Source organism: Podarcis liolepis (genome assembly GCF_965112155.1).
Source record: "Podarcis liolepis genome assembly, chromosome: 10".
NCBI lineage: Eukaryota > Metazoa > Chordata > Lepidosauria > Squamata > Lacertidae > Podarcis > Podarcis liolepis.
Window position 1 is genome coordinate 32,012,183 of NC_139562.1, and position 26,408 is coordinate 32,038,590.

The 26,408-nt window shown below is 42.9% G+C and overlaps 1 protein-coding gene and 1 long non-coding RNA gene across 3 annotated transcripts in view; one reads left to right on the top strand and one right to left on the bottom strand.

Annotated features, from left to right (window-relative positions):
* On the top strand, window positions 1–25,109 carry LOC310687539. The gene is made up of 3 exons (XR_014516461.1): window positions 1–639; window positions 19,133–19,196; window positions 24,942–25,109. It is a non-coding gene; the product is annotated as an uncharacterized lncRNA (long non-coding RNA).
* CENPM (centromere protein M) overlaps window positions 22,547–26,408 on the bottom strand; it is a 7,274-nt gene continuing 3,412 nt past the window's right edge. Inside the window, exons 3-6 of one of the 2 annotated variants that reach the window (XM_083462714.1) lie at window positions 25,966–26,064; window positions 25,683–25,807; window positions 25,118–25,209; window positions 22,547–24,178 (exon numbers count right to left, since the gene is read on the bottom strand). In XM_083462714.1, the coding sequence (XP_083318840.1) occupies window positions 24,038–24,178; window positions 25,118–25,209; window positions 25,683–25,807; window positions 25,966–26,064 (457 nt within the window). In that variant the 3' untranslated portion in view covers window positions 22,547–24,037. The remainder of the gene's footprint in view (window positions 24,179–25,117; window positions 25,210–25,682; window positions 25,808–25,965; window positions 26,065–26,408) is intronic. The other variant, XM_083462715.1, reaches the window with a different exon arrangement.

Here is a 26,408-nt window from a genome sequence, read left to right on the forward strand (position 1 = left end):
TGTGGTTCTCGTTATGCATCTGCAGCGGCACAAGAGGGTTCTCCACCCAGCTGAGTCACCATCCTGACCTCCCTTACCTACACCCCAAAAGCAGGGCTAGAAACAGAGATATGAAAGATCTCTAGGAGCTAAATGGCACCTTAAACCCAGGTGATGAGCACAACTACGGAATGTCTAGGCTCGCTTTTTTTATAACAAGAATACAAAACTGCAGCTAAAATATTATGTTCATTTTTCACTTCCCCTGCCCACCCCCCTAATATTGTTAAGAGGATCTCTTCTCCAGTCTCCAGACAGTAGCTGGAAGTGGGGAGGCATCAAAAGGTCCTCCTTTCCTTCCTTCCTTTTAATCTGAAATCCTAGGTGCGATACTGCACCCAGAACTCAGAAACTAACGCTAATGCAAAATGCGCCTAGAACAATGGGAGTTTTGAACACTGCCCCAAAGCCTTCCTTTGAGATTCTGCAGTGTGTTGAGGCCTGCCTGTATGCTTCACTTTCTCAACAGCTTTACCTGTTTTCTGCCCATCTTTCCTTGGCTCAAAGGTAGCCACCTGCTCTGTTCAACTCGCTACTCAAAGTGCATTTCAACTGCCTTCTAACCCATCCAAACTTTTTGAAAGCTTTGCTTTTGAACAGGTAGGAATCTATTAGCATCAAGTCAAGGATTCGGGGACCACTGAAATTGGCTAGGAAACATATCCTTTTTAATTTCCATATATTTGCTAGTTTAACAAGATGACTTCTGGTTGCCATGACCTCGCTATGGAAATACTGCAAGTCATACTGCTGTTTTCTGAAAGCTGAAAAAATCCCCGAGTCAAATCTAATCTTGACTCGCCCTACAACCCTAGGCATTAACAGGGAACAATGGATATTGAATACCATTAGCCTGCTCTCAGGTTCTGTTGGAATATACATATTGTGTGCTGGACTTACATTGCCTTGGGTGGAGGGCATGTGTGCATGCTTCTGCAGCCCAATTTTATAGTCTATACATTTATAGATAAGCAGATTATTACAAAATGTGATAACTTCCCTATGCTTTCTCCTCCCCCAAAGAAAGAAAGAAAGAAAGAAAGAAAGAAAGAGAGAGAAATGGGATGGTTGGGATTATAGTGCAACAGCATCTGAAATGCCACAGGTCCACCATTCATGGTGGAAAGCTGTGAACTTTCTTCAGCTTGGGGAAGTGCAAAACATTAACTTCTAACTGATGAGAAATTACGGAGGCAGTGCTATGGTGTTTTGCTTTCTTTTGGATTAGAGCGCACTGCAGACTTGCATTTCTTTCATTTTAAAAATTCTTTATTTTATTTTGACAAAGTAATAATCATAAATAAATAAGAATAAAAATGTGCACCCCACCACCAATACCATTCCATTGTAACTATCCAACCTCCCAAAATTTCAACACCTCTTGCCATGGTTTGACCCCTTTCTGTTTTAACAGTATGAATTCTACAAACACCCTCCATATCTACTCAAAATCATTTCGCCTGCATACAGTGGTGGAGAGCAGGCGGGGGGGGGCTGGCGTGCATCCTGGGGGCAGGGCACCTGCCTGCGGGGGAGGGGCGTCCTGGTGGTGGTGGAAAGCCGCAATGGGGGACTTCCGGTCGGTGCCAGCGCTTAATGGCGGTCCTAGCTCCGAGCTCCGGAGAAGGACTGCTTCGCAAGTTCGGGTCTTACCCGCTACGGCAAGCGGGGGACCCCTAAAATCCCAGGCGCTGAAGCCTGAGAACAAGGAGACTCGGTGGGCACCTTTGCGCCCCCCGGTACCGTGAAAGAGCCTTTTTAAAGGCTACGGATCGACATCGGGAGAGAGCGCGGTGCTGAGAGTCGCTACCCAGCCTGCGAAGTGAAGCCGCGTCGCCATAAGCGGAGAGCGCCGATTCCTTCCTGAAAAGAAAATTTGGACTGAATTCCCGTGAGTAAGAGCTGGAAAATAATCGGGACCCTTTAAATTTTAAAAATTGGGCTAAAAACGGGGAGATTTAAACAAAGGAAGTCTGCCTCCCCCCGACTGCATGAAAGTGAAAGCAACGGAGCTCTAAACTTGCATCCGTTTAAACCCGCTCTTTGATCAGCTAAACCGGACATTTAGACCTTTGATCTCCCCTCTAGCTAGCAGGGCAGAGGGGAGGTGAATTTGATCAATAACTGCATGATCTATTGGAAGTAAAAAACCTCTGCTGTCTCACCCATCTGAAAGCATGAAACGGTCTGCCTTCTTAGCACACTGAACTGACTTGTCCCTGTGAAGTGATACTTTGATACAAAGTTTCCACAGTGCCTGGCTACTGTATAATACAAGAAGAAGCAGCATAAACTGGGCAACTGTGGCAATTTGAAGTTACAAGTTCTTAGTAACATTGACTTTGACTGTGTTAATCTCCTTTTTTACATCTTGGACAGTCTCCTTTGTTTTCGTATTTGGAAATTTTGCTCTATGACCATTTTGATTTGCTCCCTCTAGAGGATAAAGTAAAGTCCGGCACGGCCTAAGACAGTGGAATTTTCCAAGGGAGAATAAATCCCGTGGGAATTGACCTTGACATGAGTGGCTCACAAGAAGAGATAGTTACAAGAGCCAAGACCAAGCAACAACAACAACAACAGCTGCAGCAGCAACAGGTAAAGAAAAGAGGCTCAATCTCAGGCGCAACAGCCGGATCAGCAGGAACAACAGGACAAGACAAAGGAGCAGCCGTCTCTATGGAAGCTGTGACAGATGCCCTGCTCAAGATAAACCAAACTCTGGAGTCTTTGACAAAACAGACTTCAGAGAACACACTAAAATTAACAGAAATTTCAGCAAGATTAAACCAGAATACAGAATCTATAAATAAATTGGTGGAGGAAAACGCCACCACGCGCCAAATTGCGGAAGATGCCAAAGCCACTGCGGGAGAGACACAGGAGAAATTAGAGCCGATTGCCAAGAAGGTCTATGAGCATGATGCAACTTTGGCCTTGTGGGAGTTACAGAGGAAAGAGAGAAACTTAAAATTAAGACTGATTCCGGAGAATGAAAGAGACAACCTTGTGGAATATTTGACACGGGAGTTTGCGGATTGCTGGGACCTTGAGGAAGACGAATTCAAAATTACGACTGCCTTTAGATTGGGTAAAAAGCAAGACAGAAAGACCCCGAGAGACTGCTTGATCACACTCAGATCCAAGGAGGAAAGAGACAAAATACTAGGACTACACTTTGAAAAGGCCTTGCAAATCGGAAATTCAGCTGTACAGATCTTCAAAGACATCCCAAAATACATTCTGGACTTAAGAAACTTCTACAAGGACTTAGCTCTTTTGCTAAAGAAAAATTCTATCCGCTTCAGGTGGGAGTTCCCACAAGGACTGTCATTCGACTACAAGGCAAAGAAGGTGAAAATAAAGACAATCCAAGACAAGGACAAATTTTTGGCAAGAAATCAGGAGGACCTCCAGAAGGGGACTGTGGATCCGCTTGCAGAACAGAGGAGAGCACTAGAGATTTTGAATCTCTCGATTGGACAAAGACCACCACCATCAGAAGAAGAGCAACAACTTGGAGCTGTTGGAGGAGTTTAGAAAAATAACAAGATGGCCTTGCAATTTCCTAGTTGGAATTGCAATGGGCTCAATGGGCCTTTGAAGAGAAGACAGGTATTTCACATATTGAACAGAGAACAATTGGACCTGATATGTCTACAAGAAACACACATAACCAGAGCCCACAAAAGACTACTCATAAATAAAAGGCTAGGACAAGAATTTATTTCATCAGATAAAGTCAAGAAAAGAGGAGTTGTAATATACGTGAAAGAGAAATGGGCCCCAAAAATGATATTCAAGGACGAACAAGGGAGATATCTGGCAGTGGAGATACAAATACAAGGAGAAAAACTTCTAGTGGTTGGAATTTATGCACCAAATGAAGGCAAATCTGACTTCTTTAAGAGACTCCATGAAACCCTCACTGACTATCTGGATTACAATATGATAATCATGGGAGACATGAATGGCGTGGTCTCCACCAATATGGACAAGGCACAAAGACTAACAGTTAGCAAGGAAGGGAGACTCCCTAAGACTTTTTTCGAAATGACAGAAAATATGGACTTGATAGACATATGGAGAACAAGGAACCCTCTGGAGAGAGAGGGAACTTTCTTCTCCCAAGCAATGATGACCTGGACCAGAATCGATCAAATCTGGGTTACTAGTGGAATGGCCCCAAAGATTAAGAAAGTGGAAATCTGCCCAAAAACTTGCTCCGACCATAACGCCGTGAAGATGGAGATGAAACTCACAATAACTGGTCAATTTAGATGGAGAATGAATGACACCCTCTTTCGAGATAAGGAGATTCTCACGAAGGCCCAAAAGACCCTAAAAGACTATTTTGAAATAAATTTGAGGACCGACGTGGAGAAAAGAGTGATCTGGGACGCAAGTAAAGCGGTTATGAGAGGATTTTTGATTCAACAAAATTCAATAAAGAGGAAAAAACAAAATGAGAAAAAAGAGAAGATTTTGGAAATGATAAAGGAAGGAGAGAGAAAATTAAGAACAAAACCAAAATCTCAGGACATTTTAAGAGAGATCAAGTTATATCAAACACAATATATGGAATTGATGAACCAAGAGATTGAATGGAAGATAAAGCAAATGAAGCAAAAGACTTTTGAATCAGCAAATAAATGTGGCAAACTTTTGGCATGGCAACTGAAGAAAAGGCAGAAACTAAATACAGTTACAAGCCTAGAGGTGGATGGAAAGAATATATCTAAACCTAATGAAATTAGAAATTGCTTTTTAAGTTATTTCAAAAAACTCTACACTCAAGGCCCGCAAAATGAAGAAGATATAGACAAATTCCTTGGAAAATATGGATTACAAAACATCTCTCATCAAAGTAAGATGGACTTGAACCAGAGAATCTCAGAACAAGAGATAGAGGCTGCCATTCAGAATATGCAACTGGGCAAATCTCCGGGACCAGATGGACTGACTTCCAGATACTACAAATCGCTGAAGGAATGGCTGACTCAACCACTAAGAGAAGTTTGTAATGAGATCCTTGAGGGAAAAAGGGCACCTGAATCGTGGAAAGAGGCATATATTTCACTCATACCAAAGTCAGAGACTGAAAAGACCCAACTCAAGAACTACCGCCCAATATCACTCCTTAATGTGGATTACAAAATTTTTGCAGACATTTTGGCAAAAAGATTTAAAAGAGTCTTGATGGAGAAGATTCATAAGGACCAAGCAGGTTTTCTCCCTAAAAGACACCTGGCAGACAATGTAAGGAATGTAATAGACATTCTGGAAAAGCTAGAGGTGAATATAAACACTAAAGCAGTATTGATTTTTGTGGACGCGGAGAAAGCCTTTGACAATATTTCTTGGAGTTTTATGAGGAAGAATCTTCATGGGATGGGGGTAGGCCAGGGTTTTGAGAATGGTATGGCTGCAATATATTCTGAACAAAAAGCTAAACTGATTGTAAACAATGTTGTGACTGAGGAACTTAAGATAGAAAAAGGAACACGACAGGGGTGCCCGATTTCCCCATTACTTTTTATTTCAGTTCTGGAGGTGTTGCTGAACATGATAAGAAATGACCAGCAGGTCAAAGGTGTGCAGGTCGGAGCTAAACATTATAAGTTAAGAGCGTTTGCAGATGACCTAGTATTGACTTTGCAAGAGCCAAACACTAGTACGAAAAAGGTTTTAGAAATAATACAACAGTTTGGCCAGGTAGCTGGATTTAAGTTGAACAAGCAAAAAACTAAAGTTTTAGGGAAAAACTTAACAGATATGAAAAAGGAGAAATTTCAAGAGGAAACAGGTTTGACTGTGGTAAAGAAGGTGAAATACCTAGGGGTTTACTTAACATCTAAGAATGTGAATTTGTATAAGGACAACTATGAAAAATGTTGGTCAGAAATTAAAAAAGATCTAGAAATATGGTCAAATTTGAAATTGTCAATGTTAGGCCGAATTGCAGTAATTAAAATGAATGTATTGCCTAGAATGTTATTTTTGTTTCAGACCTTGCAGATTCTTGACAAGATGGAATGTTTTAAGAGGTGGCACAAGGACATTTCGAAATTTGTCTGGCAGGGCAAAAAGCCCAGAATTAAATTTAAGATATTGACAGATGCTAAAGAAAGAGGGGGTTTTGCCCTGCCGGACTTAAAATTGTACTATGAGGCAGCAGCTTTTTGCTGGCTGAAAGAATGGATGCTCCTCGAGAACACGGACATCTTGGATCTGGAAGGTTTTAATAATGCTTTTGGTTGGCATGCATATCTTTGGTATGATAAAGTTAACAGTGCCTTTAAAAATCATATTGTTAGAAAAGCATTGTTTAATGTTTGGATAAGATATAAAGATCTATTGGAAAATAAAACCCCTAGATGGGTGTCACCAGTGGAGGCTAAAGCAGTGAAGAAACTCAATATGGAGGTCGGATGGCCGAAGTATTGGGAAATTTTAGAACAGGATGGAGATAAGTTCAAACTACAAAGTCAGGAGAAATTGAAGCATAAAGTAGAAAATTGGTTCCAATATCATCAAATAATGGAATTTTTTAAACAGGACAGGAAAATCGGTTTCCAGGTGGAAAAATCAAAATTAGAAACCGAACTGTTAGAACCCAATACTAAGAATTTATCTAGAATGTACAACTTGCTGTTGAAATGGAACACACAGGATGAAACAGTTAAATCGGCTATGATTAAGTGGGCTCAGGATGTTGGACATAACATTATGTCAGCTGACTGGGAATGGTTATGGAACACCGGTATTAAATTTACGGCATGTAATGCCTTAAAGGAAAACATCATGAAAATGGTATATAGGTGGTACATGACCCCAGTCAAGCTGGCAAAAATCTATCATTTGCCCGATAATAAATGTTGGAAGTGTAAAGAGACTGAAGGTACCTTTTATCACCTTTGGTGGACATGCCCGAAGATTAAGGCCTTCTGGGAAATGATCTACAATGAAATGAAAAAGGTACTTAAATGTACCTTTCCTAAAAAACCAGAGGCCTTTCTCTTGGGCATTGTCGGCCAATTGGTGACAAAGAAAGATAGAATTTTTTTCATGTATGCCACAACAGCAGCAAGAATGCTCATCGCAAAGTATTGGAAGACACAAGATTTACCCACTGTGGAAGAATGGCAGATGAAAGTGATGGACTATATGACACTGGCCGAGATGACAGGCAGAATCCGTGACCAACGAAAAGAGACGGTGGAAGAAGAGTGAAAAAAATTTAAAAGCTATCTTAAGGACTACTATAAACTTAATGAATGCTAAAATGTTGTGGTTTCCAGAAGCAAAAGGGTACAGGGATACAAGGCTAGACTATAAAAGAGGACTAAGATGATAGAGATTGGAAAGTAACAATTGGGAGTTGCTAGTTGAATTATGGACATTGGGATGCAGAGAGGGGGGGTATGGGGAAGTCCAAGAAAAGAGGTTTATGAAAATATGTTTGAAATTATACGTGTATGTTTGTCATTTTTAGTGTTTGTTTGTTTTTCTTAAAAATGTTGTAAAATCAATAAAAATTTTATATATATAAAAAAAGGAAAGCCGCAATGGCACCCTGCCGGGATCGCACTGCCAGGAGCGCTCCCCTTCCTCTTCCTCTTCCTCTGCCAGTGCCTGCATATTCCCCCATCTTACCTTAATGGCACGTGTTAATAGCTACATCCCACACCTCTTTATACCATTCTTCCATTTCATATTCTGCTTGCCCCTTCCACTTCCTTGCTATAATGATTCGTGCAGTTGTCAATAAATTTGTGAGCAAGTCTTTCATAGCCTGCGAACCTTCCACCCCATCGTAAATTGATAATGTTGCTGTCAGGAGCTCGTCCTATGCTCGAGTAGGACCCTGGCAGAGACACATGCCCAACTGGCATGTTCTCTCCCTCCTGGTCGGGAGCTTCATTAGCTTTCTTCAGCCCGAACATCACAGCGACCGATACCAACAGACACCAACACTCTTAGGGATCTGCAGAGTCTTTGCAGCTTGCGTAACAGACCTCAGCAACTCAGCATTTTGGCTCATCTACTTTATTTACATATAAACACACACGGAGCACTGCCACATGGCTCCCTCTCTCTCTAGCATCAGACAGCAAAGAGAAAGAACAAAGGACAATAGTCCCACTTCACGGAACACAGTAACACAAACATCCTCTCTCTGTCACCTTCCACTCTGTGGAGTCAAAACACACACCGTCATGTGAAAAACAAAAATCCCATGACTGCAATCATGGAGCAGGAATTCTAACAGATGCTACCTCTGGACTTTTTGTCAGCTTTAACCCAGTGATTTCTGTTATCTCCCTTAAACACCAGACTTGTATTTCTGTCATATTTGCTTTTACTTACAAATATACAAGCAGGACAAAGTGGGAAGTGAAGGACCACTCTCACAGCAGGCACCAGATCCCCAGAGAAATCTCCTGCATCCCAAGATTCTTTACCTTCAGCCAGTTCACAACTCCCCCAGGATACACACTGTCTCGTTCTCTCTAAATTCAAACTGCCTTTACCTCTTTCTCTGTCTTCTCCTCACAGATGCATATCCCATTCCAAATGTTGGATAGAGATTTCTAGTTATTGTCTTGGGTCATAGTTCCCACTGATCAACCCATCACCCTGGACTACTAGATAACAATCACACTAACAGAGGATGGCTAGTCAGCATCCATGGCAGTATACATGCAAAAACAAGCCCCATTTAACCTTGTTTTAAGTGAGCTAAATACATCCAGATGCTTAAGCCTCTCAGTGAAAGGCTTGGGGGGGGGAGGAGAGATTTTTAAATCTTGCCTACATCCCCAATACCCTCTTGATATGTATTTGAGCTATGTGTGAATCCACTGCTAAACCAGGAATTGAGAGTAGTGATAAGGAGACTTGGTGAAGATAACACACTTTTATGAAGCCTGAAGCTGCGCCTGGACAGATGTAGATTGTATTGTATCTACCTTGGCCAGAGCCTCTTGGGCTCTGCCTCATTCATTTAGAAAGTTCAGCAGCACTGCTCTGTCTTGGCAGTGGGAAATAAAGCCTTTTGAATGGGAATCCGAAATGTAGGCTACTTTCCAATTACAGCCAAAAGCGATCCCTGGAGCTTCAGCATGGCCTGTGCTGTAAGGGCTGCTAAGAGCTTGTTTGTTTCTTCGGTCCAATTAAGCAACAGCTCTTGATTTTAGAAATGAATAAATGAAACACTTCATCATCTGTGTGAGCGCTTGTCTTTGGTATCTACTGGCAAGGGTCTTCCATTTGCCCGGGAACAGATTGAAAGGAGACCATGAGATCTTTTGAGATTCAGAAGTTCAATTTACTCTTAATTGTTTAAGTTGCTTTTTATATAACTGTTGTGCTGGGCTGTGGGATGTTTTTGTTTTATTGGAAAGAGGTGTTTGAATGTTTGTATTTTACCTGTTTATGTAAACAGCTTGTCCTGAAATGTAGAATTCTATCCTGAAAGGATAGAATTTTTAAAATAAATTAAAATATGGGATGGGGTTAAAAGGAGAAGAATGTAAATATCTTAAGATCATTCTATTTAGGAAGGATTTTTTTTTTAATCACACTTGCACAAAGAATACCTGTACAAATGTCCCTGAATTGAACCGGGGGTGACCTAGGTGACTCCCGAAGTCCTTTCCGACTCTAAATCTGTTTTGAAGATTGATTTATAATATTTTATAGTATGTTTTATGGCATCATTTGTTGCGCTAATATGCTGCTCACCGCTTTGGGGGACTGTGGGCCTAAAAGCACAATATAATCCTTGAGACAGGCATTTATAATGTGCCTGCTGAGTATTGTTCACGTTCCTCTTATTATGGCTGGATAGGACTCTTTAAGCTGAGCACTGTGGGTAACTGCCATGGGGGGGGTTATGGCACCCAGATTCTTCTCTGAAGAATGTTGCTTCTTCCTCTCTTAGAAAATGGCGCAGACCAGGTGCACCAACTCTAAGGGGCCAACGTGTCTCTTGTCTCCTCAATCTTTGTCGTAAGGGGGCTTGGCTACCTCAATGCTGAGGGGGCCTGGTGCGCGTTATGCACATTGCAAGTTGCATGTCACAACTTCACAACCAGCTCCTACAGAGCTCTCAGCCTTTTCCAGATGACACAACATCATTTGCATGCAACACATGTGGCATTAGACATGCACAATGTGAGTCACTCACTTGACGCTATGCGCATACAACATGTGTCCTCACCCCAATATTGGGGGCAGCCTGGCACTTCTAGGTCAGGCCATGATGGTTAAAGCTTCACCTACTTAATCTCTGTATGTCAGGCCACTATCAAAGGCACAGGTACAGGGGACAAATGGCTCCATTGCTACAAGTGTACCTTGGTGCTTGTGTGGGATGGTGCTTGATGTTGACCTGTGACTGGAAAGAGTGGGGCAAATGCTAAGTGTGGGAAAGCCCATAGTATGCGCAGCAAGTTCTATAAGCAACATTTACAGACAGGGCAGAAAACAGCAGCGCCAATCTACTTACTAGTCTTTAAACTGAAAAATGTTAAAACTGCTTTCATGTTTTTAACAAGTAGCTGTGTGTGTGTGTGTGTGTGTGTGTGTGTGTGTGCGCGCGCACGCATTAAAGCCATCAAAAAACAGAAGCAAAAAAGGAAAGGATGTTACAGTAGTTGTGGCCCTGTTGTCAGACATCTGCTTTTGTGCTCTTGCAGCTGAAATGCAGACAGGGATTGGATAATGCTGGCTCCTAAACCTATGGAGAGGTCCCTTGTCCCTTTTCAAAAGGTGACTGATTAATTGCTCATTTTGCCTGATGACTCTCTGAGGCAGGCACTAATGCTGACTTCAACAGGGCAATTCAACCCCTTTCTTCCATCAGAGAGAGAGAGAAAGAGAGCACACCAGCTCTGTCACTTCCCTTTTCAGAATCACTCTGGGGTTTCCACTGCTCTTCTGCGACGACAAGCACGTCATTTTGAAGTTTGTCAATCACAATTTAATCAACCAGCCACTACATCTGAAGCTTAACGGGTATCAGATAATAATTTGCTTGCTGATTATACCTCTGTGGCAATTTGTCTCTGACTCCATTTAAACGTTCAAATGTAAAATGCAGCCAGGTTGTTTCCTCTTCAGCTGATTCCAAGTGCAAGGCAGTATCTGGCAAACTTACAAGAATTTGAGAATAGATGTGAAGTCCCCTGCCTTGGCCCCAAGGCTTCACGCCCAGTGCGACCAGACCAGTCATGCTCCCTTAAATCCGCCTCTGACAGATCTCTAAACCAAAAAGCAGTCTCCTTTCAGATGCATCTTCCACAGTACCTACCCTAGTCAAGGATATATTCCACTCTTGGTTGGGTATAATCCCTACCCCCTGGATATGCACCTGCAACAACTAGGTAATTAGGGTACCATTTTTTCCTGATTCCTACTCAAAGGCAGGCACAGGGCAAGGTGATCTGACAGCCACAAGCGACACTGTGTGGGTGCTATTTAAGGGCAGAGGAGCAGGGGAAACAGTTCTGACCCATAGGGCACAGTCCATCATCATGCCAGGCTCCTGCTCATTTCAGTGAGGCTTGTGCAGGCATTTCCGGGTGGAATATACCTCAGAAAGTGACATCCTTTTTGGTTATTTGGCCTCACAGCTCTGAGCAGACTCGTGACCTTTCACAGCAGCCTGCTACAGTCTTTTGTTGACTGGCAACTGCCAGTGAGGAAATATGTATCACATTTGAGGAATCATTGAAATAGGGGCTAGAGTGATCTTTATTTGTCATAGTTATGCAGTCATTTCATTGCGGTAGAAGCCCCTGGATCAATACATTTGTTCACATTGCTAATATACCCTCACGAGTAAGCATGCTCCTATGTACATTTGTGTTCTTGGCTGAACCCCTGATTAACTGGGCATCTAAGATGACCCAATCCTTCTCTTTCTGGTCGTCTGCCAATTGGATGATGCTGACAGCAGTGCCTGTTGGAAAATCCAGGCTTTGCTCATATTCAAAAGACTACAAAGCAGAAAAGGTATTCTCCATCTTGGGGGGTGTCCCCCTCATCATTTCAAGACTTTAAGAGCAGTAAGGTACGAGAGATGGGGATGGTTCTCTCACACATTTTTTTTTTTACATATGTTACAGTGCACGGGTGCAGTTGTTGTCTGAGACTAACACCTCTTCTTTGGAACAGTTAGAAGAAAAGATAGCAAAAGTGTGAAACCTTCAGCAGCAGAACCTATCTCCTTCCCAAGGAAATAAATGTTTCCATGTTTTGATCGTTTTTATAACTGCCTTGTAATTTATGGTTTGCTTACACCAGGGATAGGGAGCCTGCACTCCAACAACATCTGGAGGACCACAACTCTCATCGTCCCTGACCATTGGGCATGCTGGCTATTGTGAAGGCACTCTCATGAATCATTAACATCCTCTACCACTCCACCTAATAGAAAATCACAGAAGGAAATATTTATCCACATTCCCAAGCTCATTATTAAAAAATCACTCACATCATCTTCTGTTTGCATTGAATTCTACATGCTCAGGATAATTACTATACTATGTGGTCCAATATTAAAAACGGGCCAATCAAGAGATACAAATTAACCAGGACCTGTTTTCCTCACTTTCATCTTAGTTCTCTTTCTACTCCTTGTTAATCTCTCAACTGCAGAAGTAGAACAGCTGAGGCTCCCAATCAAATATCCATGTCTAAACACAAACGGGCAAATGCCACCAAACACTAATGCAGAAGCCTTTTCCAAAACAGACCGTTTTCAGGGTTGCTTTTTAAATCAACTACTTACGGATTGTATCCACTGCCAGCCCTACTCAGAGTTGACCCACTGGAATTAATAGCCATGGCCAAGCTTTCTCCATTCATTTCAGTGGGTTTACTCTGAGTAAAACTTAGCTGGCTACAGCCCTACATTTTTTATCCACCCTTCCTCCAAGAAGATTGAGGTGATATACAAGATTCCTGCTTCCCCACCCAGAGACACACACAGAGAGACTGGCCCAAAATCACCCAGTGGCCTTAATACTCAAGTGAGAATTTAAACCTGATACCCCCTAGTTCCAGTCTTTAATTCTAACCATGATACCACACATTCAGTCATCAGTATTTCCTCGGCAGAAATGTATATTCAGAAAAGGATCAAACCTGAACTATTTGCTTCAGGGGTGCGTACCTTACCATCGATATGCACCCAACATTCTAAAAATCCCACTTCCAATAGGGGCTTCTATCAAAGCAGCTCAGTAGCAACAACAAGAGATTTGGATGCACAAACATTAGAGTACAGCAAGCACTATATCGTGCACTTGGAAAAACTAATCTGAGTTACACAATTTTCACACGGTAGTGCACATCTTCCTCCATTAAGGAAAGTTCACAAGGATCTTGCACCCAGCTTGGAATATCAGTGGCTTTCCATTCCACAACATGAATCAAAGAGTCAACGCATGATTGCACTTACACCAAGTGTGCAACAATTCCCAGTTGCACAAAGCACAAATTGGCTGGGAAGAAAGGACCACCCATAAACAAGACAGTGTAAGCTGATCTTTAGGGCAAATCAACACTGTACCTTTTAATTCAATGCACATTTAAAGCACGTGACTTCTCCCAGAGTCCTGGGAACTGTAGTTTGTTAAAGGGGCTAGAAATGGTAGGAAACGACAGCTCCTAGGATTCTTTGGGGGAAAGAAAGTGCTTCAAATGCACACTGAATATGCTTTCATGGTGGAGTGTGGATCTGCCCTTAGTCTATCTAGGATCTGTTTTGGAAAGAAGCCAAACTTGCCCTGAGTTGAGATGCAGGTATTTGTTACTGACCTGGTTTTGAATCCATCTTTCCTTTAAGAGCAGCACATTTTTCACCCATCCAAGCAGACCGTATAAGTAGAGCAGAATTGGGTTGCGTTTTTTAAAAGAGCCTTAAAGCATGCCAACTATCTAAATAAGTTTCTGTTTCCTATCAAACTTCTCTTTTTCCTACAGTGAAAATGCTACTTCATGAATAGAGCAGGAATTCCCCCCACCCCAAGCTTTTTGTTGTTGTTGCAAACTTTGTATACAAACCCTGGTATAGCTGCACCTTCTCTGTCTCCTTATCTCGGTGCACGGTGCTTATGCCAGCCACATTATGCATAACAGGGGACTCCTGTCTGTCTCCCTGTTAATTCAGGTATCCCTCTTCTCCTCAGCATTTTGCACATTGCTGGCGTTCTCACATAAGTAAATTGCAGGCTGGGGCTCTAGAGAGATGTTGGGCAGACATATGCATAGCTCTTCCATTGGAAAGAGATGGCCAGAATGCAGCAGTGTATGCATACCCAAGGGAAAGCTGGGGGAAAGGTTCTGTTTATTACAATTATTTATATCACACATTTCAAGATGTTGGTGGTAGACGACCTGTGGGGTGTAGGGAAGGAAAATTTGACTGGAGCAGGCTCTAAGGTGGCTTTTGCCTGTGTCCTTCAATGAACTCTATGCTGATCCCTTTCCATGCACGCAGTTGAACTGGCAGGCAGTGCTCAACTTACCAGAGGGGGTAGGGCACCATTAGATACTGTTTTGCGAAGCTTATGAGGGACACACACATGATTTGACTAAAGTTGGTCAGTGTGGGGTGACCCCCGTCATGGATTTCATTAAGGGCTTCCTATTTCCACCTCTCTGCACTCAGTAATGTACCAACTGCCTGCAGGATGTGTGCCATTAATCGTGATTGTACTTTGAGACTGGCATCCAAAATAGGGAGTGTACTAATTTCACATCATTTTAGAAGTACAGTGGTACCTCGGGTTAAGTACTTAATTCGTTCTGGAGGTCCGTTCTTAACCTGAAACTGTTCTTAACCTGAAGCACCACTTTAGCTAATGGGGCCTCCTGCTGCTGCTGCGCCGCCAGAGCATGATTTCTGTTCTTATCCTGAAGCAAAGTTCTTAACCTGAAGCACTATTTCTGGGTTAGCGGAGTCTGTAACCTGAAGCGTATGTAACCTGAGGTACCACTGTATCATGCAATGCCTTTGTCCCTTTGCTTCTGTTCTGTCCATGAACAGAACTCCCTGTGCAGGATAATACTTAGACACAAACCACCATAAATTAATTCTTCCTTATAATGCTTTCCTAGTCTGGCCACTGATTATTTTGCTCCTTCCTCCCTGCATTTGAAATTCAGCATGCGAAACCCGACAGAACAGAAGCACTTGGAACATGCTTCTGTCCTCCAGCAAGTTCAACAGAAAGAGCATTGCCTGAATCTAGCATTTTTCATCTTCAAAGCATTGCATGGACATTGGCTAATTAATCTTCCCTGCACTCTTGGGAAGGAGGTGACTAAGTACCCTGTGCTATTATGTCGAGCGGCATAAAAATCAAAGGAATTAAGAGATGGGAAAAGACACGGTCTAGCAGAGTAGGTCATGTTTGTTTCCCATGCGCAATCACCTCTGGCTAATGTGCAGAATTATTCTCTACATATTGTTCTCCAGGGCTCTTGTCGAGTCAAGTTTTAAACAGCTTTAGTAACACGATTTCCAGCCAGCTCCCCTAGGATGCTCTTCCCCAGTCTGTTGCATCACTCAGTGGGAGAAATGCTGGCTGTTACTAAGGCTCAGAGTTTGCTCATTTTGCAGCTCCCCCACCCCACCCCTCTTGCTGGTTTGGTACAGAGTTTAGCAAGTTTGCCAGAGAGAAGGAGGCCTTTCTTCCTCATTCCCCTTTCCCTTTCTGGGCTACGGGTTGCATCCCATTAGACTGCTTTAGTTTGGATTACTGCTCTACCTGGTGAAGTTGCTGCCTATAAACTTCCACCCACCTGGTGGGTGACATGGCAGTTCCATGCTATGGAAATAGGAGGAAAGGTAGAGAGAGACTGAAATCTCCCTCAGCATGGGCCCATAGGCTGGCTTCTCTGCATGCTAACTTCCTGTAGTCTTATCTTACCCTTAAGGTCATTTTGCTGTTACAAGGCAATACATCAGGTACATAAGTGACATTGTGAGGCCCTCTAACTCAGTATTGTCTACCCCATACTGACAAAATGCATCACCCCAGGGGTTCAGAGTCTTTCCCAGCCATTCCTGGAGATGCTGGGGATGAGACCGTTTGCTTGCTAAACATGTGTGCTACTTCTGAGCTATGGTTCTTCCAACAGCAATATTGCAGCTGGCAATCAGCACTAGGGAGCTTTCTCACAGAAAGACACTCCTAGATTGAAAGCAGCAGCACTTTGAAATAAGTCACTGCTATTCCCAGGATTCTGGCTTAGGGGTGCGTGGTGTTAGTTTCTGTGTGTTGCCACTGTGCAATGCTCTTGGAGTCACAAGACTCTGTTTACATTCCAGAGACATTCCAGGCTATTGGAAGTCTCACAGAAGACAGGAGACGGATGTGATGTTACTGGTTTTCTGTTCCTTTGTTTTTCAGTTGCTCTCTGCTCTCACAGAGAGAGGATGTATATTTCTTTCTGTCTGCGTAGCTTAGTAATAAAACCTAGCATGTAGCTCATACCTATCTCATCACTTCCGCGTGCTATTTTGATTCTCTGCTGAATGCGGGGTGTGCCTGGAGCCTTATCAGAGGCTCTGGTTGTTAATCACGTCGGAGGGCGATTCCGAAGGACTCAGCCAGAGGAAGATGAGCTTTATCAGCTCAGTCGAATGCAGATTCCGACACATGGTTCAAAAGCCCTATAGGAAACACTATGCTTCTGTGAAAAGTGGTATTGTCACTGGGAACTAAGCAATCAACCATGGACAATCAGTTGGCCATACATTATGTTGACAAGGGTGGTTTACCTACAGACTACATTCACAAATATGGGGGGAGGGGAATATTTCTTACTTTGATTGCTGCTATGGGTCTCCCACCGTGACACCAAAATGTTTTTTTGTGGGGCAACAAAGTCATCCATTTAAAAAAATAGGTGGTTTTGTTGTTGTTGTTGTTTTAAAAAAGAACACTCTTGCGGGTTCCCTATTCCAATTCTCTGATGCGCAAATGATCGTGACCCCAGCCCAAATTTGCCCTTTTAAAAAACACACACAAAGAAGATCAAATAATTATCCATGCCCATTCTTAACCATGGATCAAAATGGTCCTCTGCCTGAAAGAGGTTAGTCATGCCCAATATAGGCAGTGTTCACCATTTTATGCCCTGCAATGAAGACATGATGTAAGCATCAGCATTGCACAGAATATCAAGTAGAATATATATTATCAGTGTATTTTTACATTTCTCTTTTGGGTTATAATCTCAAGCACACTTACAATTCAGTTCTAACCCTAAGTAAATTCCAGTGATAAGTATACATATGCTTGCAGTCCTACCAAGATGAAAGTCCTGCTGAATTCTGTGCGACTTACTTATTAATAAAGCCATTAGGACTGGCCACTAAGTCGCCAATGCATTGCTACTATACCAAGGCATAAAGTACAAGCTAGCTATTCAGATTTAAAAATTTCACACGTGCTCTTGCATAATAACCCTGCCCATGTGCTTTTAACAGTGGAATCATAATGTGATTGTTCTAGTGATTAAACCCTTTTTAAAAAATCAGATACTTGCTTCATGTCAACTTGACCTAAATAACCTTTTTTCTGGGAGGTGGGGAGCACAATTTTAATAGCTGTGCTTTATCCCATATCTTCTAATGTGGGTAGGCAAACTAAGGCCCAGGGGCTGAATCCGGCCCAATCGCCTTCTAAATCCAGCCCGTGGATGGTCCGGGAATCAGTGTGTTTTTACATGAGTAGATTGTGTCCTTTATTTAAAATGCATCTCTGGGTTATTTGTGGGGCATAGGAATTCGTTCACTTTCCCCCCCCCCAAAAAAAAATAGTCCGGCCCCCCACAAGGTCTGAGGGACAGTGGAACGGCCCCCTGCTGAAAAGGTTTGCTGACCCCTGTTCTAGAATATAAAAAACAGCAAGGATGGCAACAATGGGAAAAAATACCAACAACACAGGCCATGAAGAGAACCAGATTGAGTTGGAAGATGTTCTCTCAATAAGATGCCACCTCCCTCTGGACACAACAGGCAGGATCTTCAAAGACTTTTGCCTCCTCCTCCAGGGTGAGGAGTTGCCCTCCCATCCTTCCCCTTTCAAGCATGAAAGGTTGGGTCTCTGTTTTGCTCTAAAATCTCCAACTTTTTGAACTGTTTTGTGTTTGTATCCTCTTCCCTTTAAGTTATGAGGTGTTTTTGTGTGGGTTTGTGTTCCCCACCTATCTCAGTCAGCAAAAGGACCTAAAAAGATATCTTTGTATTTCCCCATTTGTGCTGGGGTTTTCCCTGTTCTTGTGGTTCTTTTCCCAGCACTTGGAGGCTGGGGGAAGGCTTCTTCTAACCCTGACTGACTGATCCCTGGGCACTTTGCATGTGGCCATTCATGCACTACTGCATTGAGTGGACCTGCCATTACTCATGGCACTTTCTTTTTTCTCAGCAATGGGCCCATAATTACTCAAGCAAGTGGGGACCCCATTTGAGCCAGGTCTATGGCTTGTGGCAAGTCCCATACTCACCATCTCAAACAGGACTGCCTTTGAAAGGGAGTTCAGTGCCTGGAATGTAGGTGTTCCTTTTCTCGTCTATAGCTGGCCATTCCTACTCTCTGTAGGAGAGTGCATTACTCTGTAGGAGAGTGCTTTTGGGACCCCTGCCCATTCAGAGCTGGTGTGGAGCAAGGCTGCATCGGGGTCTCACACTCTATTAAGTGGGACTGCCAACTTTGGTTTTGGTTTCCTTGGTAAGAGGAGACAGGACAGGTGGCCAGGTCCTTTCCTACAGGGTCTTCAGTGTGCCATTGCAAAGGTGTAATTTGCCACACAATTCTATTGTACATCTCCCCTACACCTCATTTTTCACCTGTTAGTTCTGGCTATTTCATTGCCTTTTATAAGCACACAGCGTGTCTGGTTGAGGGGGTTCTTTTGTTGGCATGAGCACTCATTACCAACATTCCCACCAATTTCTTTTGTGCTTTTGTGGGACAGGATTAATGGCTACCCCTGCTGAAATAACAGAGGCGGCCCTTCACCTCTCAGGGGATGATGAAACGTCTGACTCATAATGATTCTGTTGCAGATACAATTGGCTTTCATGGGCATGTGATCTCAGCTTCTCCCAGTGTCTACAGTGGCGGCAACAGGTATCCTCTTTCTTTCAACCTCCTGCCTTTTCCCCTGCTTCTTTCTTAAGAAATTTATATCTAAGGAAATATCCTTATCATGGTCTGAGCACAATAGTCAATGTAAGTGCACAGCAAAGTGCACAAATTCTTCTCACAAGGATTCTAAGCACCACAAGAGTGAATTCTTGCAGTTCTAGCTCATGGGAGGGGTAGAGGATTCTCCCTTTGGTTCATGTCTCGATATCTTCTCACTCTAGAGACCAGCTGTCCTCCAAAAGTTCTAGACTAGAGGGCTAAAAGGTCTGCTTCTGTTGCCATTACTGAGGAGCAGGCAATGCTGACATTGGCATCCACATGTCTGGGGGTCCCTCAGTACAAGTGGGGATTCTTTCTGTCATGGGCACCGGAGGAGAACTGTCTGATTTGAACCAGTCACAATCTAAAGTTGTAGTGGAAGAGGGGTTGTTGTCCGAGGAGCAACATTATCTTTTCTCTTGAAGTTTTATCCTAAGGCACATAGGATTCTGCAATTCACTGGTGATGGGACACCCACAGCTGAGTCTTCCTCTCTAACAGGTGCTGGGTATGTGTGTGTGTCCCACTCTTTGACCACCACTCTTTTCCTGCCTCCCCCAACGAGGTCTGAATGAAGAAAAATCCCTGGAGAAAATTGTTGGGCAGGGTTGACCAAAAAAGGAAGACTTCCAACCCTTATAGCCTTCTTTCTTAGCCCAAGGCAAGGCTTCTCTCTTACCTTTGTCTAGACCCTCAAATTTCAAAGCCTCCTGATTCCATAAGGGTGGCCAGAAGTCTTCTTCCACCTGACCATGATTAGTCCAGTCAGGGAGAAAACATCTGATGCTGAATGAGGTGTATGCAATTCAATTTGAGAGTATGCTTCGTTATCATTATGTCCCTACCCCTTGATCATGGCAATTTGTGAAGCATCCAAATTACATGAGGGCTATTCAACACCTAGTGAAGATAAATGCAATAGCATCTGTTCCCCCCTCAAGAGAGGTCTGGGGTCTAATAATTATTTTTCTTAGCGTCTCAGAAGCACAGGGCCGTTTGGGTTATTTTGGACCTAAAGTGGCAAAACTAGTGTTTAATAATATTTTTAAATGTTGTAACCTGCCCTGTGACCTTAGGGTGAAGAGAAGGTAATAAACAAAAATAAAAAAGTAGTAGTACACAGCGGCGTAGCGTGGGTTGTCAGCACCCGGGGCAAGGCAAGTAATTTGCGCCCCCTAACCCGGGGCAAGGCAAGTAATTTGCGCCCCCTAACCCCTAAGCTGCCGTCGCTGCCAGCTTCTTCTTGCTACTGCCTGGTCTGGTCTGGTGTGGTTCTCTCCTGCGCTCAGCGCTGCGCTGGGCGGCCGCTGCACTGTCCCTCCCCCAGATAGTCCCTCGCTCTCTCTCCGCACCACACGCCTGGCACCCACCCCCTCCACAGTGGGTGGCGACCCAGCGGCTCGGATCGGATTCGCACAGCCAGCACTGCAGTGAGAGTGAGTGAGTGAGCCAGGTAGGGGCAGAGAGCTGCGAGTGCGAGCGCGCCCCCCCCCCCCCCGATGTTGCACCTGGTGCGGCCGGCCCCCCCTGCACCCCCACGCTACGCCACTGGTAGTACAAGAAAACAAATCATTTCTAAATGGAGACCATGTGGTTCATCAGAGGCACTAAGAAAGGGAGACTGGATGGCCTCCATAGACCTTTCTGAGGCATATCTCCATGGTGCTCTCAGCCTGTCACTGGTGCTTTCTACAACAACCTCTACCAGTACCGAGGTTTACCCTTAAGCCTCTTGGTGACACCAAGGATTTTCATGAAGATACTGATGGCGGTGGCAGCTCATCTCCAGAGTTGCTCATATCCATCCTTATCTAGACACCTTGGTGAGGGCCCCATCAGTGGTCAGGTGCTAGATGGACACCCAAACAATAGATTGCCTTCGCAATCTAGGGTTTCATGTTGAATCAAGAAAAGAGTTCCCTGGTTCTGACTCAGGTTCTCACTCAACTGGGGTGGGGTGGAGACCTCCCAGATATGTTCCAGTTCAGGAAAGTAGAATTTCCATTTTCAGAAGAGAAGCAAACAATATAAATCTGTTAGAAATGGGAACTGGTCCAGAAGTAAAAGCAGCAGCTTTTAAAAATAAATGTCAAATAAAAGCTTGGGAAGTGTGGTGTAGTGGTTAAGAGCGGTAGTCTCATAATCTGGGGAACTGGGTTCGCGTCTCCGCTCCTCCACATGCAGCTGCTGGGTGACCTTGGGCCAGTCACACTTCTTTGAAGTCTCGCAGCCCCACTTACCTCACAGAGTGTTTGTTGTGGGGGAGGAAGGGAAAGGAGAATGTTAGCCACTTTGAGACTCCTTCGGGTAGTGATAAAGCGGGATATCAAATCCAAACACCTCCTCCTCTTCTTCTTGGAGTCCATTCAAGCCTTAAACAGTAAAGGTAAAGGGACCCCTGACCATTAGGTCCAGTCGTGACCGACTCTGGGGTTGTGGCGCTCATCTCGCTTTGTTGGCCAAGGGAGCCGCCGTACAGCTTCCGGGTCATGTGGCCAGCATGAATAAGCCACTTCTGGCGAACCAGAGCAGCGCATGGAAACGCCATTTACCTTCCCGCTGGAGCAGTACCTATTTATCTACTTGCACTTTGACATGCTTTCAAACTGCTAGGTTGGCAGGAGCAGGGACCAAGCAACAAGAGCTCACGCCATAGCAGGGATTCGAACTGCTGACCTTCTGATCGGCAAGCCCTAGGCTCTGTGGCTTAATCCACAGCACCACTAACCTAAGCCTACATTCTAGATTTGAAAAGCAACGCAGGAATGTGTTGCTCTTCCCTCTTACTATAGTATAGAGGCACAAAATTTATTGAACTAGTGATTAAAGATTTTATTTAAATAGCTTGCCTCATATAGGCTCCTTCCACATTACAAACCATGAAGGCAAACCTAGACCAGTAGTGCCCATATTTATGGCTGAACTGCTGATGGCATAGTACTTGATGTAGTGTAGTGACCTTTAAGCTTGTTGCTGCAATTCCTAAAGAAAAATATATGGAACATGTCAGGCCAAAAAGCTGTCATCAGCTGTTTAATCTTTGTGTAAGTTACCATCCATCATGAGAAAAGGTTCATTTAAAGAGATGTGGTAAACAAGTCAAATACCTTACTGCTTCCATCAATCAGAAAGAATCGTTTGGCATTTTAACAAGAAGTAGATGGGATTTTCCTTTTAGACATAAGTGTGATGACAGCAAATTACCAATTAGCACTGATAATTGACCAAACCCAATTAGCTGCCATGGCTTTTGTACCATTCAAGCCAGCAGTGAAATAAAAGCAAAATGGAAATTGTAACTTTAAACATTTATTTGTGAACTGCTCTTTAATGCTGTATTTAGGAATTCTGTTTCCTGGATCCGATACCCAACACATACAGTGGTTTTATAAGTAGCAGGAAGCTTAGCCTAGCCCTAAAGCTTCTGAGCATGATTGGTATTTAACAAAGGTCTTGCTACCATCTTGTGGTTACACTGACAACTGCAAGGAATCACAAAGGAAAAAACACTAGCTACATACAGTACAAGGAAACAGCACATGCGGCCTCTTGCATTTCAGGGCCACTTGGTCACATGATTTACATTTTTCTCTATAGCTGTGCAGATGTATATCATGTATGAAATTAATTACATTTGAAATAGTTCTCGCTTCCCTTCAGCTGTTCTCCAGACCAAGTATGGTGATATCAAAATGCATTTCCATATTGCATGAATTTAACCTACAAATATTTTCCACAATCAAGACCGTAATATAGTAATGTTTACCTTTTCATACACACCACATACGTAAGCATATGTTGCACACCATCCTGCTCTCAAGAACAAAAAGGCAAGCCTTCATCTGCCACCAAAGTAGCAATGTTTCTAAAACTATTCATAATAAGGATAATTAATCTCAGAACTTGGGTAGGAAAACTAACCCATCGGGGAAGGGACAGGAGTACTATAGTAAAAAGAGCTGTGTTATTTGCAGCTTCTTCCCAACTACTCAATGTTCAACTTAACATGTCTCTTCATGCTCAGTCTACCCATACTCTGATACTAGACTGATATGACCTACTTTGCTGTCAGTACTATATTCTGGAGACCTATTTTTAACTAGCACAAACAACAGATGTGTTTTACAATCTGACTGGACTGTGTGTGCCTATCCATCAAAAAGGCCATTAATGTTCTAGGGCTAGTCAAGTTACCCATCCTCTTTTTGCGCAGATTGTCATTAAGGTTCTGCTTTACTCAACAAAGCATAATTGCTAAGTCTACTAGACACCAGCATAAATGCACAGGCATGTAAGAGACACTTGCACCATTTTATGCTTGTATTAGAATTCAGAAGCAATTCTTCCACTTAACTGTAGTTGCCAACCTGCAGCTGAATTTCTGGAATTAAAAGCCTTGTCCCATCAATTAGTTCTGGAAGCACAACATAGATTTACATTTAACTGCCTTTCCATGTTGACCTGCTGGCCATTTGACTGTCTGATTAGTTTCCAAACACAGAGTATTGGAAACCCCTCACAAGGCCATACTGGATAAACCAAAGATGCCCATCTAGAAAGCCCAAAAGGTGGCTTCTCAGTCCTTGGACCAATTTGGCTATTTTGAAGCTATGTAATCTCTGCTTCTAGTGCCCCTGTCTTCTATTCAGTATTATTTAAACTTTATTTCTGAAACACACACAAACACACGCACACGTATCATTATTAACTATAAATGACATGTGGCATCATTTTTAGTTTTTTAGTTCACCCAGAAATCACTGATAAGTGAAAAATAGAAAACTTTATTCCATGATACTGGAGTAATCAATGTAACTTCCCATTAACGAACTGAAGGAGAGTGCAGAAACTCCTGACACGTGACCAGCACATATTTGCAGCATCCGGAGCAGCTGTCGAGCTGTGGAAATCCTGGTACTCTCACACTAAAAGAGGGAGAGAGAGAAATCTAATAGTTGTAAGGAAGCTAAGGCCGATGCTGAGACAGAAACAGTCATCAATATACATTTGCTTCATATAACTGATAAAAACCAAAAGGTCACTAAAACCAAACCTAAAAGATAGGACTACCCCACTTATACTTAGCCTGGAGTTGTCCCAGTGTGCTAGAAGTCAAAAGGAGGTAGACTGCAATACAGAAAGTATCTGAACAATGTCCCGGGTAAATAAAACAAGCATCAACTCCAGTTCTACAACAGATGGAGTTCTAAACCAAGCAAGAAGAGATGAGCCATGTCCCACCTAAAAGTGGTGAGTGCAAACATGCCTGTATTTGAGACCTGGTTTGCTAACACAACCATAACTGAGAGCAAGAAAGGAAGGAATTAAAGGATAACTGGATTAAAGCAGCATCCTGCCTTTCCCCAACATTGGAGCTGAAGAGAGGGACAGGACCATCCTAACAGTTGTCCGGTGATCCACCCGTCTTCTCCTAGGATTGGGTGGGAGGGGGCAGATGTTGTTTGACTGATATGTTGCCAAGGACCATAGAACAAATTAGCAAGCTCTCTGGCATGCTTTTTGCAGAAAGGTTGGTGGGGTGCTTCCTTGACCCAGGCACACAGTACATACTTAGGACAAAAGAAACACCCGATGACCAGAATTTTAGCTCAGTGAGTAAGGAACTGTGGACCCCTGGTCAAACAACGTTGACAATTAGCTGTTTATCTCTCTTGTTTATCATTCTAGGTTTTCCAGACCCATACCTCTCTCCACGTCCTTTTAGTCATGGCCGGTGCCAATGGCCACAGTAGCTGAGAATGGAACAAGAAGTGTACAAGCCTGGATAAGATACAAATTTGCAGTATTGGTTCACACTACAGTAAAAAAATAAATCACACAGCAAAAACCCCAAGAATTCTTACTTTCAGTTCACAGAATAGAACAGGGCTGCAGTAACAATCTGCCAGCTTCAAGACAGTGTCCACGTCCACACTGATTTGATTCATTTCACATGCTATGAAAGAGAACAAAAAGAAATATATGTTCAGTCCTGTTTTTCCTGACACAACAGTATTTTTCTTGTGATTTATGCATATTTATTTTCAGTGTGCATTCAAATACCAAAAATATTTAAAAAACAACAACCTTCAAACATTAAAGCCAATGCTTTCTAGTATAATTGTGTAACATTAGTCTTTTAGTGGATGTAGACCACAATTTGGATATCGGACCCACTACAGAAGATCAAACTTGTATTTTTAAAAATGGTTCAAGTCATCTCTTAATAACGAAGCAGGAGTGCACCATTTTGAGGACTGAAGAGGAAGAAAACAATGTCAACAGCAAAATTCAGATGGAATCCTGTTACATTTGGGGCAATGCATCAGCTACACAATAAAGTTGTAGCTATGATGCTTTAAAAGCTTTAAACAATTAGCAAAAAACATTTGAAGAATAAAACGTGGAAGAAATGTATTTTATACATACCACCTATGACCAGAAAGCACACTTTTCCAAGGAAAAAGTTGGCATCTACATGTAGCAGTGAAGATTCAATATCCTTAAAACTGGTTGAAAAACAAATAAAAAAGCACCCAGTGTGATAGTTGAAGCTGAAATATAGAAGTTGTGCAACACTAATCTGTGAGCTTCATGGCTATCAAGGAATCTCTGTCTTTGTTTGCCACATCCATACCCAACACTCTAGCCACACTGACATTAACATTTTTAAAAGAAGAACTTCCTTCATACCCATCTTTCCTACACATACCTGTATTTGCTTTTTACATTAATCATAAAAACAATCAGATCAATTCGAGGCCGGATGTGATCTCTCTCTGCAGGTAAAGGAAGAGACCTTGTCAAGTGGCTGAAAGAAACCAAGGTGCATTTTTAGTTAAGGCTACAAAACAGATAGATTTAACCTAAAGCTTTATAGGAAGGGGGAAACAGATATCACAAACACAGATTCATTCAACTAAACCACTTCAAGCAGGAAGATAGAAATCTTATAGAACATCTAACTGAACATAAGAGATCAAGCCAGTTGCAGTTTTAAATGGCTCTCTCTAAAGTCTGAATATGTTAACTCAGGCTTCCTCAATCTCAGCCCTCCAGATGTTTTTGGCCTACAACTCCCATGATCCCTAGCTAGCAGGACCAGTGGTCAGGGATGATGGGAATTGTAGTCTAAAAAAATCTGGAGGTCCAAGG